The following is a 15,975-nucleotide window of genomic DNA, read 5'->3' as shown; positions in this document are numbered from 1 at the left end:
TAAGCCTAAAAAATACCACAGTGAACCAAAATGTTCTCGTTCGCTGTCCCGTCCCACTCAACTTCACACAGCAAAGTGGGGGGCTGCGCAGTCGGGGTGGTTTTAAACCCCAATCCTCGCTTGCCTTTGGGTGTAACTCCAAAGCCGAGGGCCAGGCCCACACTGTATGTTTTGGGGTGCCAAGCCCGCCCCGCCATGTTCTGGGGTGTGTGTCCCCACACACACCCCGGGCAGCCTCTCACGCCGCCGGCCCCGCCTCGGCCTCCTCCTCCTCCTTCTCCACCCCCGGCGGGGGGTGGTTCCGGGCCGGACCGTGCTCCACCGAGCCCCCAGCACCCACCTGCGCACCGCCTCCACCGAGCCGGCGATGGGCACCCCGCCGTCACCGCCGCTGTCGTAGAGGACCCCGCTGACATCCAGCAGCAGCCCCCGTACCGCCCGCGCCCAGGCCGCCATTTCTCACCCGTCCCGCCGCGCCGCGGGGGCTACTGGGAAATGCAGTCCGGGCGGGGGGCGGGGGCAGAGCGGGGTTACCCCTCAGCGGCCTCGCGCAATCCGTCCGCACCGCCTCTCAATTAATTTATTATTTCTTTCAAAAAATGAACACTTGAGGCAGGGGGCCGCACCGAACAAGTTTAGTTTTGCCAGGTGATCTTCACCAGCGCGGCAAGTGCGCGGCGTCTCCATCCACCCGCCAAGACGGCGGCCCCTCTCCTGAGGTACAACGAGCTGCATCTTCATGGAGCAGCGTCTGTCTTCAGCTGTCTTCACCCAGTGACCCGGGTGGCAAACGGCGTCGGCAAGCAAAACGGAGCCCAGCGAGCCAGAGGGTGCCAGGGCGCGTTCACCTTTTCACCATCAATTCCCTCCGACATCGCGTCCTTGGGGGAAAAACTTCCGTCCTCTGGAATACGTACGTCACCTGAGCCAGACACTGTCGAAAGGCAACAGACATGTTGCCTTAAAAATTTATACTGCTTTTGTCATCTCTGGAAGGGCTCCAGACTCTCAGCAATACCTTCACCGGAGCACCCTGGGCCTTGATTTGGGTCAGACTTTTCCAAAGTGACGACGAGCTTGGTGTGCTTCCATCCCGCAGTTCCCCTTGCGAGCGGGAGCGTGGCGGGCCGGCTGCAGGTGTGAGGGTGGATTCCCACACCCCTCCCCGACCGCTGCAGAGCTGGGGTTTGCCCCGCACCCCGTATCACACCCTGTGTCACCCGGGCTGCCTCTGAGGGTCTGCAGACACTGAAGGAGGACAGGATTTGGCCCTTGGGGACCAAGGCGCTGATCCATGCAGGATAAAGCCTGACAAGACCCACGTCAGCTCAGCCAAAATGCAGACAGGGCTGTGCCCTGCCACGATGGTATCTTCTTGTACATGGCCAGCGCTTCATATAGACAACTGAGAAAAAACCACTGGCTTGTCATATAAAGAATTGAACCAATCCCCTCCGGTTTACAATCACGGATAAGATGTTATCAGCTGTGTTCCAGCTTTACAGATAATATTGTTTGCTCCCTCGATAAAGTCCAAATACTTTCTTATTGCTAATACTATCAATAGCGTGCCATGACTCCCAGAATATATAAGGAGCTGCGGTGGAATTATAGTCCACTTTGTTTTAAGAAAAGTAGAGGAGCCTTGGCAGCATTGATTTGCATCACCGCTTCTGGAATAGCCTCTGGCTTCTCCTTAAAGATAATATCTAAACTGTGAAATTCATTAAATAGACCCAGAAATGGATCAGGTTATTTAAAACAACATCACTAATGGCACAATATCTCAGCTGTCTCCACCGATAGTGAACATTGTCTTGGATAGTGTTATCAGTCCAGGACACCCGCTATGAATATTGATCTGCAGCTTGTTACAGCCATCACTTCGGTTGCCGTCAGGACAGGTCAGGGTTGAAACCCACCTAGCATCAAAGCAATTTAAAGACAGCGCTCAGGCTGAATTTTAATGCTTGAGCTGGGAAACGGACCAACTTCAAACAGACTGTTAAAACTAATCCATGAACATGTGCTTTTTCATGTGTGCCTTTCTACATGCCTGTATGTTTGCAGGCCGGTGTGCATGCACGTGTTAAAACGATGATATTTGAAGATGTCTGCTAGCTCACAAATTAATCTCAGTGCTACAATTTACCTTCTCAGCCCCTGCAGACACAACAACTCCAACAGAGGTATTTTTAGTCTCGCATGTATCAGATTAGATTTTTTTTTCTTTCAAACGTAAAAAAATCTCTGGCACTGCCAAGGCTTGCAAGCATTCTTAAAACAGTGTGCCATGCACTTATTTACCATGACAATACCTATGATTTCTCCACATAGTTTGAAACTAATATTGTGTCACAGAAAAAATCTTGTTTCAGAAACATGAACAGGATCTGCACTAAGACTTCACATCCATTTTCTTTACTTGATCTCACCTTTGAAGCAAGCTGCAACTGCTCCTCTCCCCTTCCTTCTCCTTCTGCACCTCAAGGAACTTCAGATACATAAGCAATACTTAACTAGCACACAGCAGTGCTTTTTGGTTCACCACCAGCTTCATTTTCACGCAGGGTGCCTCCCCAAAACTAAGCTTTTTATAAGCTTTTTTAAAACTAAGCTTTAGTGTGTGAACTCCTCAGGATAGAGCTCCCTTCTCTTCCACACCTGTGGTATCCCATGCCAGAGGTCAGCCCCAAATAGGCTCTTGGATGCTGCCACCATATAATTAACAATAACAATTACTTGTAATCACATCGCCATGCACATCTTCATCTCATCTTCTTGCTCTCCTGTTATCTTAAGGCTTATGCCTTTGCAATGGCAAATAGAAAGCCCAATTCTGCTGAGGCTGAGACACCTGTAAAGAGGAGAAGGGCTGTGGTCTGCACTTCTTCCTAGGAATAAAAGCAGAAGTAGCAGATTCCCACCAAGGGCTCATCTCCTCCAGCTGAAGGGTGCCTCTTCTTTCACCTACACCCCAGCCTGATTCACAGCACCAACACAGAAACTCTGAGAAGAGGGGAAAAACATCCTCCTGAACAGATACAGAGGTACAGAAATAGACTGCTAGCAAGTTTTTAATAAGCATGGCTGGTTAGGAGTGGTGGTGGTTGTGGGAGTGGTGCAGGGTGGAGAGGCTTGGCCAGTGCTGCCTACGCTGTCCCAGTTACAGGTACGATGGGACAACTCAGGGCACGGAGGGTCAGTCAGGCCCTCCCCCGGCACAGGCATGCCTCAGTTTCCCTATTAACTCGGCCTAGTGTGAACGCCACGGGTGAGTTGAGGAAGTTAGGCCCAGCCCTTGGCCTAGAGTCTAAACCAGACTAACCCTGAGTTGCCCCAAAATGAGAAGCCGCTCATTTCTCCCAGTGGTTTCACATCTGAGGCCGCTAGCCAGAGGGACGGTGTCGAGCTCCAAGCCTGCTGAGCGCAGAAGAGGGGTGCAGGAGCCGTCCCTCCTCTCGGGGTCCCTCTGAGAGACTAAGCTCGCCCCGCTAGGCCCCCACCGACCCAGGGGAGCTGCAGCAGAGGGCGGGGGGGGGGGACACACACAGGCTGTTTGGGGGCTCTCCGGACCCCGGGGGACAAGCTGCCATGTGCGGTCGCATCCCCGCCCAGGCGGAGGACCCGGGTCTGGTGTCAGGGCTCCTCCTGGCCGCCCCCGGCCCACCTCGCTGCGCATCCCCCCCCCTCCCATTCCACCCCCCCGCAACCCGGGGCTAGCAAGGAACGGGAAAGCCCCGTCGGCGGGAGGTTGGGATGGAGGGCTGGGAGCGGGGAGGGGGGGCCGCGGGGGCGGCGTGCCAATGGCTGCGCTGCCCCCTCCTCTGCCCCCACCCCGCCGCCCGACCCTCCTCCCCGCCGCTCACTCCGCGCCCGGCGCAGCCTTCCGCCGGCTCCGCGCTGGGAGCCAGCAGGTCTCCGGTGAAACGCGGAGGGTTGGGAGGTGGGGGATGCCGGAATGCCCGGACCGCGGGGCCAAAGCGGCCCCCATCCATCATAAAATCTCCTTCTCCATCTTAGACATCCTGGATCCCCTGAAATTCAGCAGGAGACGCGAACCGGCCGCGGGGAGCTGGGGCAGCGCCCCCCGCTCGGGCGAGCGGGAGAAAAGTTTGGGAAGAGTTGAAGTAGGAAAAGACGCTGCTGCTCCCGGCAGCGGGAGGAATAAACTAGAGGCACATGGTAGGAACGCGCTCGAGTTTCTCCGGCCGGCGCTGGCGGGGCGAGCAGGTGGAGGCACCGGCAGACGCGGGGACACACACGCACCCCCCCCCCCCACCTCCCGGCCCCCCCCGAACCCGTCGGGGTGCGCTCCCCTCGCAGGAAGATGTACCGGGCAGCGCGGGGGGAGGGAGGGGGGGCTGGAGCTGTCTTTTAAGGCTCGGTGATGCAAAGGGAAAAGTTCTCGGTGACCGTCCCTCTGTCCTCGCTGTGTGCGGGGCATCCCCCGCCGCCCCGAGGAGGACGGGGCATCCCAGGCCCGTCCCGGGGTGTTTCCGCCCCCCGCCCCAGCACGGCGGCCCCGGGTGCCTCTTTCCCCGGGGCGGGAGGGCTCGGCTCAGCCCGTCCCCACCGGAGGATGCCTGAGCTCCCGTTGATCGATATCCTATTACCGACTCCCGCCTATCTCCTGCCCGCAGCTTGCAGGTGCCCACTTCAAACCTCCTTTCCCCCGGCCTGATCCTAATATTGTTCGATTAAAACTTACCTTTAATAGATGACATCTATCGATCTGGCCCTCGCAAATCTGAAACTCCATTAGCGCGGGGATGGGGAGGAGGGAGGGGATTTATTTCGCTTCAGAAGGGGACTTTAATAACTTCTTTTTTAATTGGTAAGAAATCCATATCGACGCTTCCCCCCTTCCCTCCCCGCCGCAGAGGAGCGCGGAGGGGCTTTCGCCCGGCGGGCGGGTATTTTTTTTCTCCCCTTTATTTTATTTTAACCCTTAGTTTATCACGTTTCGGGGGGGTGTGGAGAAGAGCCGGGTTCCGAGGGGTGGCAGGCGGCCCGGCGCTGGGTGAGGGGCGGGAGGAGGGTGCGCGGCCGCCCCCGGGGCGTCCCCCCTGACGAGAGCGCCATCTCCCCTCAGATGCGCACTCCCCGGCGGAGACCGGCGCGGAGGCAGCGGGGCAGGACCGCGACGAGGAGGGCCCGCCCGGGGACGGCACCGGCAGCGGCACCGGGAGCGAGGCCCAGCCCGCCGCCCGCCCGCCCGCTCCGGAGGAGCCGGGCTCGCCGCGGGGCTCGAGGCGGCGGCGGGCCGAGGCGGGGTGCGGCAAACCGCGGCGGGCGCGGACAGCCTTTACCTACGAGCAGCTGGTGGCCCTGGAGAACAAATTCCGAGCCACTCGGTACCTGTCGGTCTGCGAGCGCCTCAGCCTGGCGCTTTCCCTCAGCCTCACCGAAACGCAGGTGAAGATCTGGTTCCAGAACCGCCGCACCAAGTGGAAGAAGCAACACCCGGGCGCCGACGGGGCGGCCCCTGCTGCATCCCCGGCGGCGGCGGGGGGCGGTGGCAGCCCCAGCCCGCCGGGCCCCGGCTCTCTGCCCTTCCAGACTTTCCCTTCCTACTCCGCCGCCAACGTCCTGGTGCCGCCGGCCGCCCCCTTCCCGCTGGGCGGCGGAGCCTTCGCACCCTTCCTCGGCCCCGCGTACCTCGGGCCCTTCTACTCCCCGCAGCTCTGAGGGGGGGGCAGAGCCTCGGCCCCCTCGCCCCGGAGCCTCAGACACGGGCCTCGGCCCTCCCGGCCCAGTGGGGCGCAACATCTTCACTTCAGGTGGCTGCATGTGTAAGAAAGTTGATTTTCTCTAGGCGTCACGGCTGCATGTTTGAGGTACATATGCCCAAGAGGAAAAAAAAAACCAAAAAACAAAAAACAAAACGCTGTAACCACTGGATTTTATTAGCACGTTTGAGATGTAATTATAGGCGTTGGAGATGGGAAAAGTAACCCACTTGACACATGCCTGACACCAATTCCCTCCAGATTCTTCTCCAAGGTGGTTTTTAAAAGGCTCCTCGTTGCCGTCCGGCTTGCCAGCACATGTCTCAAACCTGGAGAGCTCGGGAGCGGTGGCACTCGTTACCGCTGCTGTTACCCTGCTGCGGCCGTTTCAAATCCCGGGGATGTTCGCTGGTGGAGACGTCCCCAGGCTCTGAATCTGCGTGTGGGACTCGGTTGTGCCCTGTTTGACCCACGCTTTCTTATTGTTTCTGACTTCTGACCGATAAACCGCCAGGTATCCTACGTGGAAGAGAGTTTTTCTTTTTGTCTGAGATGATGCAGGGAACTGCAGCTCCGTGTCATTGGGCGATGAGTAGAAAATCAGCCTGGTCAGTGGGAGAGTTTTCAGTTGCTGCTAATGTATGTGGCCTCTCTGCCTTTCCTTTCAGTTCACTCCCAGTGACTTCAGAGGTTTTGGATGAGATGTCTAAAGATCATTCTTTTTGCAGAGAACAGTTGTTCTTGTAATACAGCGTTAGTGCCAAATGAGGCAGAAAAGAAAACGTAAATCGGAGAAAATGATTACATTATTCATTTCTTTAAAAATGGGGCGTTTGTGGTAGAAAATAAGTAAAACACAGAATTTCCAGCATGCCGAGACCTATTTTCCATAACAGAGAAGAACATGCTTTTTCTTTTTTGCTTTTTGGAGCATTTGTTAGAAAGGAAAATCACATTTCATCTTCATCGTTATGAGCACTGGAATGAAAAAGAATTTTAGCTGGGGGCTTATCCGTCCCTGAACGGACGGGAAGTAATTGGGTTAAAAAAATCTGTCTCATGCAGTTTTACAAATTTAGTACAACACGCTGTTCAAGGCTATATCCTCTCGGTCCCTTATGATGCTTTAAAGTACGCATTGGCTCTCCAACCAAAAAACTTAGCTCATAAATCCTATCTAGCTCTTCTTGTGTTTGTCTAAATAAAAAGGTTTTTAAAATTATCCCGTGTTTAATTGGTTTTAATTGTACTCGGGTGCAGCAGTATTTGCCTTGTGGATTGCTTCCCCACTGGCTGTGGATCTCGAGGTGTCTGCGGGTGGTACCCCACCTCCTCCTGCGAGGAGGGGCTTCCCAGGACACCCCTCTCTTGCAGAAATCGCCTTCCTGACTTCCAGCCTTGCAGGGAGCAGAGGTGTGAAATGGGCAAGGCCGGGCTTGGGGAATGGCTGCTGCCTGCGCCCTGCCAGGCCAGCGGGCAGGCAAACTGAAATGGCCTTGCAGTTGTCTTTCCACGCCGGAGATACTCTGTGTCGTCTCGATTATTTGCAGAGCTATTAACAAAACACGAGGATCGCCTCGGGTCACGGTTCTGGAAGTCGTAACTCCTGTAGGAATGTACTTACTTGCAGGTTGATTAAAGTAACTTTTTAACTCTAATTTGACTTCAGTTAGAGTTACCGAAGACCGCTTGGCATGCAGCCAGAGCTGCCTTGTTCTGTGGCTGAACCAGCAGGGCCGGGTGTCTGATCCATCAGGATGCAAAGCTACTCACGAGCTGGCAGTCTGCTCCCGGCAGGCAATTACAGCTCAAGCCCCCCGGGGAGAGAGAGGGGTTCTAGGAGGCTTGTCTGGTCCGTTTTCCCTGCCTCGAGTTAGGACTGACCAGACCTAAGTCCTACGGACCTATTTGTGACCTCCTACTTGGGATTGTCATCACTGCATGTGCAAAAACCGGTTGTGGATTTCATTTGGCTGTCGCTCTTAAGTTGTTTCCAGAGCATGAAACGGTTGGTCACCTGAAGTGTACTGAAATCTCTGGTGGAAAAGAAGATTCCGTGCCCTCTCACTTGTCATATTCTTAGTTCTTTTCCTTAAGGAGTGTAAATTGTAGCAAAACCCAGGGAACATTATGAATCAAAATAATGCAAATCGTATAAATAGTCTCCTCCTTTGAGATGTGGTTTTGCTGTTCATAAACCTTTTCGAGGCTCTGTGGTTTGCCAGCGGTTTTGCCTTTGGCAAGACTACGTTAGCTTTACAGGAAACCTGAATATTTGATTCCTGGGCAAGAAATGCCAACCCCTTTTTTCCCACCACTCTGTTTAGTCACTTCTACAGCCCAGATTCACAAAAATGTTTTACAGTTAATTCCAGAGAAGATATGGGTCACGGTTCCCACTTTGCATGACTTGCACCTCCGCACAGCCTCAGAAAGCTGATGCACAGCAGCGGGAATGCAGATTTTGCAGCACTGATCCCAGGCCACCAAAGATTTTCTGGCTAAACGCTTCCAAACCCTTTGGACAGACCCTTCCCCTCCTGCTTTGTCGAGGGGGTGGCTGCTCGGGTGGGGGATCTCTTTGGCCTCCAGTTAGGGATGTGGTGACTGGCCACGTTACAGCTGTAATTCAAAGCAGCCCTGGAAATAGCAATTGCTGTCAAACACCACGTTGCCCAGATGATGCTATTTGCACTGGTAACACTTTTGGAAATGCCCCACTGAGTATCCATTATCTCTAACAATTCTGAATACCGATTTGTGCAATATCTTCAAGCACAGACAAAAATTGACTTTACTCACAGCTGAATATAGACGTTAACAGGAATCGCAACTAAGTCCCATGTGTAAAAAGCAAAAAATGCATCTATATTAAATTAAAAGAGTTTTGAATTCACATGCTCCGGAGAGAACAGGAAAATTAGTAGCCTCCCTCGTTTCCCCTGAAACCCAACAACAGCTGGGTTTCAGACTGCCCAAACTGGTGCCTTCGGGGTTGTGCAACCCTAGGTAGAGCTTTGCTTATACTCCTTCCTTTCTACTCCAGAATGTAACATGGTAGCGAGGGCACAGGGCCTCAAATCTCACCTCCAGCAGTGGCAAGTGCTTCACAGGACAGCAAGAAAGAGTGTGCTGTGCTTCAGCTGCAGAAAAGGAAAGCTCTTGCCTCATACAGTGTTCATCTCTGGACAAAAAACTCAATTCCTGTTTCGTACCTTCTCTCTGCACAGGCAGTATTAGTGGTCCAAGAATGACAAAAGCGCTTTGGAAATCAATTTCATTTAACCTGATAATGAAAGGAGTACATGGGGGGAACACCGTAACATCACAGTCAGGGAAATGTTAGAAATGTCAATTTAACTAGACTTTCAGATCTCTGTTGAAGAAAAAACCCAAAACAACTCATACAGCTGGGTTTGCAAAGTCTGAAGAATACACTGAACAATTAAATGCATTGAGGAACAAAAGATAAAATATATTTATTGAAATGTCAGTGACCAAGCATTTTTCGTGAAGAAAACCAGTATGATTTGTTGTATAATCATAGAATCATCACAGAATGGTTTGGGTTGGAAGGGACCTTAAAGATCATCCAGTTCCAACCCCCTGCCACGGGCAGGGACACCTTCCACTAGCCCAGGTTGCCGAAAGCCCCGTCCAACCTGGCCTTGAACCCTTCCAGGGAGGGGGCAGCCGCAGCCTCTCTAAAGTTTCCTTCCTAGTGATCTCTGTCTCTTTCTCTCTCATTATTATTTACCAGAACGTCTGTAATAAGCCACGTGCTACCTACACACAGGTTCCTGAGCTGAGGATGGAATCCCATGGTTTCCACCTGTGCATTTTTCCTTAGTGAGGTCAAGTAGGATCATGTAGAGAGTGCCAGGGATGAATCCAGAGGAGAAGCAGGCAGAGAGCTCAGAGGCCTTCTGCTGCTCCCTGCTTCTGGCAGAACAGTTCCTTCAGAATGACCACTGATTTTTGTTGTCACTGTGGAACATGCAAGTCCCACCTCCTGATGGCAGCACAGGTTGTGTTTATGGTGAGCAGTACGTACCAATGTCTTCTGGCAGATGTCCTCTTGGCCATCCACACCCACAAAGATGCACCCATGTTGTGTGGAGTGGCTGATGCACAGGGGAGTCAAACACGGAGGTTTGCTGTGGCTATTCCCTTTCTCAGCTGCCTCACAGGCTCCAGACAGCTGTCGCTGGACTAAACTAACTCCTCTTACTACCAAAGGTGTCAACTAGGAAGATCTGCAGTAGGAAACGTACCAAACATTGCAAAATCAGTTACTGCAGGCTGGATTCCAGCCAGCAGGTTTTCTGTGGGATATGCATGAAGCAGGTTGAGTCCCTTTTAAAGATGTGGGTATCTAATCCCACGTCATTTTCTGTGACACATTGTACAACAACAGGTATGTGCAAAACTCATCTTGGTATACTCAGTCCAACAGCTAGGCCCTTTTTATTGTCCACGTCATTTCATAAAACACCATAGATACTATCTTTGACAGTCTGCCAGTTCTGTACCACATCCAGAGAAGCAATGAAAGTCAAGGCACCCATGTGTTTATCAAAGGCTTCACAAAATAGAACAGCTGATCTATTAAAGGCCTTATCAGCCCACTAAGTGGTCAGGTGACTCAGGAATGATTGAGAAGCGTTGCGTTGGTCCCATATACAGGTTACGAATGAGATCAAAGTCTGATTTTCAGCAGCTTTACAACTCACAGGCAGACTAGACGTCTAGCAAAATATTTGGTGGGTGAGATCCTCCTGAAGAAAAATTGATAATAGGGTTCTTGCATCACTAGACCTGAACACATTTTTTGTTTTCCAGTATGACCCCGTATCAGCTGAAGTCACCTTGAACAGATCTTTACAGCACTTTCTTGACACGGAAAACTCATATTCCGGGCCCTATTTCTGGTAGTGTTCTCAGTAAAAGTTTCTGGGAAGATAATGATGCGTGCAACTAATTTACGAGCTGCATGTTACAGGTTTGCCTTAGCCTCTTTGTTGGCATCTTGGCGGTTTTATTCACAGGAGCTGTTTTGTGGTTGCTGTGATTCATGTAGCCTGTAGCAACACTACCTTTGCTTACTACCGTAGCACAAATATTAAACTCAATTTATCTTACATTTTCCCATTCTAACACTGAAGAGTTCCCAGGCTAGCTTCTTTCTCAAGTTGATCATCTCATTTTCTGTGTCCTCTGTAATGCCACATGAAAACTGTAATTAAAAATGTGGCATTCCGTGGGGCTTAGGCATATTGTAACACTGCAGAGGGATTTCAGCAGTAGTCAAGATTGGTGCTTTTTCACCAAGCAGCCTCTGACATACTGAAATACATTCAAAGACACCAGATCTGTGTAGAAGATCAATACAAATAAAAGATTTTACTCCTTTCTACACATGCTGATTTGTTATGGTAGCTTTGATCACAGAAGCTATTTTACTGCTATCGTTTAAAGAAAGAAGCCTTAAACATTCATTTTTTTTAAAAAAAGGAGAGAATATACAGAGCTACACAGACTTTGCAAAATGGGAGCCTTAAAAGATGTCAGGTCTTGTGTCCGTGGATCTTTTAAGCACCCGACATAGCAAATTGAGAGTCAGCTGAGTTGAAACCTTGTCCTCTCAGGTTAGGTCAGTTCTGGGATGGTGTCCCAACATCCAATACCTGTGCTGACACCTCTTGTTTAGTGTCTGTGGGCAGCCATTAGACTGACGGCTCTTCTTATCATTCAGTCCCCTCCACAGAATCCCACTGAAAGTCACAGGTATCAGTGAATTCAAGAAATACTGCAATTCACTGTAATTCCTACAGAAGAGCATTAGTTTGAAGAAATGATAAACGAGCCGCAGAGAGCAAAGAATGGATTAAATGTTTTACTAGTTTATTTGTCCCTTCTAAGGAACGGCCATACGATAGTTTAGGTAATTTCTGTCAAGATCTTCCTGCTTTCTGAAGATCTTACTTCCTTTTGGCAATATGCTCTCCATATTTCTGATATCTCAAGTTGTGGGATTTTTGAAAACAATCATTATGAAATAAATTGTTTTAAAACAATAGACTTGAAAGCAAAGTTTTTTGTCCTAATACGTATCAAGAAAGCCTGTAATTTTCTGAATTATCTGGTAGTCAAGAAAATCTAAGGCTAGTTTAAAGTCCTGTATGGGGAAGTTCAGGACCTGACAGCATGTCAGCCCAAGGTAACAGCAAATGGCAGATGATGCAATAGGTTACCTCACTAATCTTTCACCGCAATGATGCCAAGTTAAAGTCTGACTTGGCTGAGGCATTATGTAAGTTCTTCAGTTTCAGACTACAGTAGCCCCGAGCGGGTGAGTGCTCACCATTTAGCAAGATTAGCAATCTTTGTTGCAGCAATGTCAAACACTTGAACAGCGGGGCCGGCGGGGATGTGCCCTGGCAGAATTTTGAGAGGAGTTTCCCAGCCCCTGAGATAAAGTGTATCCAGATGTTCAGTGCTCAATCCTGAGATTAACCAAATTGACAAGGTATTTATTCCTGTTACACAGTTAGATGTATTTATGTTCATCTTCTGTGTGCTCTCATGACAGTTATAGCTGCCATCTGGGTCAGATTTTTTAAGTCTGGAGAGCAGGTAAAGCAGTTGTCTTTTCCAGAAATCAGCGTCCTCATAACATCCAGGAATGAAGAACAGAAGTTAGGGAGCAGAAGGTCTGCAGGATTCAAATCAAAATACATTTGTACAAGGAAGAAGCAAGCTCACATATGAGGCACTTGAAAGCCTGAAATTCAAACTGACTTAGTCCTGCTCTGATTTTCTTTGGATTTTATTTTACCATTTCTGATTTTTATGCTAGAAAATGCCATTTATCAGGGTCCTGTGGATTCTCAGACTCCTGCCCACTATCTGCTCTCATGGATCTCACACTTGGATCATGTTGCTGCTGGAATTGCAGGCACACTACTTTCAGAACTAGAAAAAAATCTAAAACTAGTCACCAGTGAGCTGAAGATACACAGCTCTTTTAATCTGTCTTGATACATCTGAAAAAGTTGGTTTTCCCACCCTCTCTCTCCTTTGTGTCTTCCTGGTAATGTGATGTGCAAGAAATGTGATGCTCACCAGAAATGTATGTACAAAGGCTCTTTCATTTAATTAACTACAAGTTCAAGAAATAGCTTATAATTTACCTTTAAATCTAGGTTTCACATACAAATAAAATGTCTCATTGCATTTGTGGAAGGCTCTGGATGTAGGCATCGATAAACTGCAAAGGAAAATAACCAAATGTTAGTTCAAACACTGGAAACAATGCCTAACCAAAGACAATAACTTAAACTATTTTGATTCTATAATTCAGTTATCCACGCTGTCACCTTACAAACAGAGTATCATTTGTATGATATTTTTGTAAAATAAGCCAACATACAAATCAGGGAGGATAAGTATTAACTATAGCTCAGGGTTTATCTTGCAATAGGACTATCAGCTCTAAGGGTTGTTCGTGGTGCTTTAAGCTGGGTTAATTAGGATCCATCCAATAAAACAGCATTATTTTGAGGGGGTTGTGCTATGCTTTGCCAAACCATCTTGAAAGATAGGAGCTAAAAAAGAAATCTCTAACTGAAATTGAGAGGCAGATACGCTTTGCATGCATTACAATTTGTTGCTCCTATGTTCTGATGCACTGCACTGTAAAATATTCTAGCTGTGCTGCAGGAAAGACTCAAGTTTCTTGTCCTGCAAGGAATGTCTTAGTGTAGAATTCTGCTGTCAGTAAATAACCAGAATAATACAAACATGGGCCACGGAAAGCCATTCTTCTATATAAGACGTTATGAAAAACCTGCATGAACTTCAACTCTCATTGATGAAAATGAAAGATTGAAGTGTACAAGTAGAGAATTCTTGAGATCACCCATCTAACCATTGGTGTCTTATCACCATATCAATAAAGCACCTTCATCTTCTTCTTGGGTCTTTTCCAGACATATGTTTTCAAATAGGAGACATCTGCCACAGAAAAGTCTTATCCCTGGGGACGTTTGGTATTACACCAGATGCTTTCCAACAGTGGGTAAACCAAGAAACATTACCCAGGCTGTGTCCCCACGTTCACACCTACACACATTACAAGAGTCCCTTCGCTGTGTAGTGTTGTCTTGCCAGTCCTTGTTCAGATGACAGAAACATCTGCAAGGTTGGGCTGCAGCGTACGTGATGCTCTTCTCGGAAAGCTCGTTGGTATGAAGCACTTGGACATCTGTCAGACTGGGACTGGAGGCTGAGTTCTTCAGGGCAATATGCCAACCGTTGGCTTTGCCTTAAAATGGCTCCAAGAGCGTAATTTTTTTTGCTGAGTGGCAGCACAGTTTCACCAAGAGGAGACAGGGTGAAGACTACCTTTGTGGTTTTCCTAGAGATGGGAAGAGGGGTGGGACTGTCTGTCTGCCCTGTAGACTTGTATTGGTCTTAGCTAATTATGAACTTGCACCTTGAGCCTCATGACTTGGATGAATTCCATATTCAACCTGCTGACTGCTCTGGGTCTGGCCCCGAGGTGAGGAACTCTTCCTCTGAGCTGCATAAAAAACTACCACGTCATTGAAGAATCGAATGCTGGTGCCACATGTCGAAACATCAGCTATGGAGGCACTTTGGACACTTGCTGCAGCAGGCCCAGGACAGTGTTATACTCAAGAAAGGGTCCTGCAGCGCGTTAATCCCTGGCGCACACTGAGCTTCTGCAGCCGAACCGATTTAGGAGGCCAAGACTGTAATTCCCTTGTATTTGCCCTACCTCTAAATAACCACAGGAACTGGGATGCAATTCCTCAGTCTCTTCACATGCCTAATTCCCGACGACTTCAATGAGCATTTCTGCCAGAGACGGAGCTGCAGAATTACTCCTAACAACTAGCATGACTTAACTTGTTCCTTCTTATAACTTTATGGTTTACTTACATGTCAAATTGTGTTTTCTGGATAAGCAAAATGAATATAATAACCCTCTTTCCTCAAGTAGGTCAAGACTTTCTTCTTTTCTGTGGGGCAAATTACTGTAAAATGTGAACATTTCATGTCTTCTGTTTTCCATATTTTTGGTTACTGTCATGTGGAGTCTTTTAGGTGTCTACAGGTAACTAAATAGTACACATTAAGCTTCTGCTTTCCTTTTTTAAATTGCAGGAAATATATCATCTAGCTGAGAGCAACTGCTTCAAGATCTACAGTAATAGCTGCCACTGTGCACAATGGGAACAATTTAAAATTAAAGTTAAAGTTAAAGAAGAAAAGTGGATATTTTCTGTGGCTTGATTGTAAGTGCCAAAATAAAGGAGAAAACAGAGTCACAGGACTACACTGATCCTATATAAAGCTTACATGAAGCAGGGTTTGAAGTCCCTCCCTCTCGAGTGTTGAATAACCAGATTGCAGTTGGGAGTTACTTCATACTCATAATTTTCTAAGCTCAGAAGCAGTCTATACCAGCATTAAAAAATACATCTACATGTTGCATCTATACATTCCTTATTATGTCTGTATTTGAGCAGATAAACCTTTTTTTTTTTTCTTTTTTAGGCCTTGCAGAATCCAAAAGCAAGAAAAGGAGAGTTGTTTGTTTGTTTCTGAAACTCTGCATTTCAGACACAAATCTGCAGTGTTTACTTGGGTACATGTTCACTTTCCTGGGAGTGAGGCTGGATGCCTGGCTTCTGAAATCACCTCTCAGGGCAGTATGGCTCTAGCTCCACGTGGCAAGATGCAGCACTTCAGCAATTCAGCTTGGCTGCCTTTAGTTTGTATTCTTTATTTTTTCAGATGTGTATTTTCCTCATATGATATGTGCTATTTAATCCTTCAGACAAGTTCTGTCCTTTCTACATTTTTCTGTTTCCTTTGAAAAATGTATGGCTGGATGAATCTCAAAGAATTGGAAGTGTCCTTGAGAAAAACAGTGTTTAAAGGCAGGTAAAAGGCTGCTCTTGAGTGGAGTGAGAATTCAGTCTATGAAAGATGAAAAGAATGCAGCTCCCAGTATCTTGGTTTTGTGGCTAAAGAAGTGGAAGGCACCATTAGCATGACTTCAGCAAACTGATAAACGTTCTACCACGCTAATGAAATACCAAAGTTAAAAAAAACCAACAGGTGGCTTAAACCTGCATTTCTTACCCAGGAAAATACCATCGACCTCACTGATTGCAAATCCTTGGCCATATCCAATCAGGCTATTTAAGAC

The 15,975-nt window shown here is 48.6% G+C and overlaps 2 protein-coding genes and 1 long non-coding RNA gene across 7 annotated transcripts in view; 1 reads left to right on the top strand and 2 right to left on the bottom strand.

Annotated features, from left to right (window-relative positions):
* The window catches only part of LHPP (phospholysine phosphohistidine inorganic pyrophosphate phosphatase), a 96,089-nt gene extending 95,613 nt beyond the window's left edge, over window positions 1-476 (bottom strand). For all 5 annotated transcript variants that reach the window (XR_012629744.1, XR_012629743.1, XM_074875518.1 and 2 more), the window contains exon 1: window positions 341-476. Coding sequence is in view for 3 of the 5 variants with exons in the window: in XM_074875518.1 (XP_074731619.1) it covers window positions 341-456 (116 nt within the window). In the remaining 2 variants the exon portion in view is untranslated. The remainder of the gene's footprint in view (window positions 1-340) is intronic.
* A 3,330-nt stretch (window positions 477-3,806) lies between these two features.
* On the top strand, window positions 3,807-5,691 carry NKX1-2 (NK1 homeobox 2). The gene is made up of 3 exons (XM_074874059.1): window positions 3,807-3,924; window positions 4,024-4,185; window positions 5,096-5,691. Exons 1-3 carry the CDS (start codon window positions 3,807-3,809, stop codon window positions 5,689-5,691), a joined length of 876 nt encoding a protein of 291 aa, XP_074730160.1.
* Window positions 5,692-11,587: 5,896 nt separating this feature from the next.
* On the bottom strand, window positions 11,588-15,975 carry LOC141946155 (uncharacterized). Its single transcript, XR_012629740.1, has 3 exons — window positions 15,909-15,975; window positions 12,926-13,002; window positions 11,588-12,447 (listed from the first exon to the last, which is right to left on the bottom strand). It is a non-coding gene; the product is annotated as an uncharacterized LOC141946155 (long non-coding RNA).

This window comes from Strix uralensis, chromosome 7 (assembly GCF_047716275.1).
Source record: "Strix uralensis isolate ZFMK-TIS-50842 chromosome 7, bStrUra1, whole genome shotgun sequence".
Lineage (NCBI taxonomy): Eukaryota > Metazoa > Chordata > Aves > Strigiformes > Strigidae > Strix > Strix uralensis.
Note: the sequence above shows the minus strand (reverse complement) of the source record. Positions and strands in the feature narration are given on the sequence as shown.

Excerpts from the sequence above, each read along its gene's own strand:
- NKX1-2 (XM_074874059.1), top strand. The coding sequence starts at position 3,807 with ATGGCTGCGCTGCCCCCTCCTCTGCCCCCACCCCGCCGCCCGACCCTC. Across the intron at positions 3,925-4,023 it reads TGGGAGCCAGCAGGTCTCCG|ACATCCTGGATCCCCTGAAA; the intron begins GTGAAACGCGGA and ends TCTCCATCTTAG. Across the intron at positions 4,186-5,095 it reads GAATAAACTAGAGGCACATG|ATGCGCACTCCCCGGCGGAG; the intron begins GTAGGAACGCGC and ends ATCTCCCCTCAG.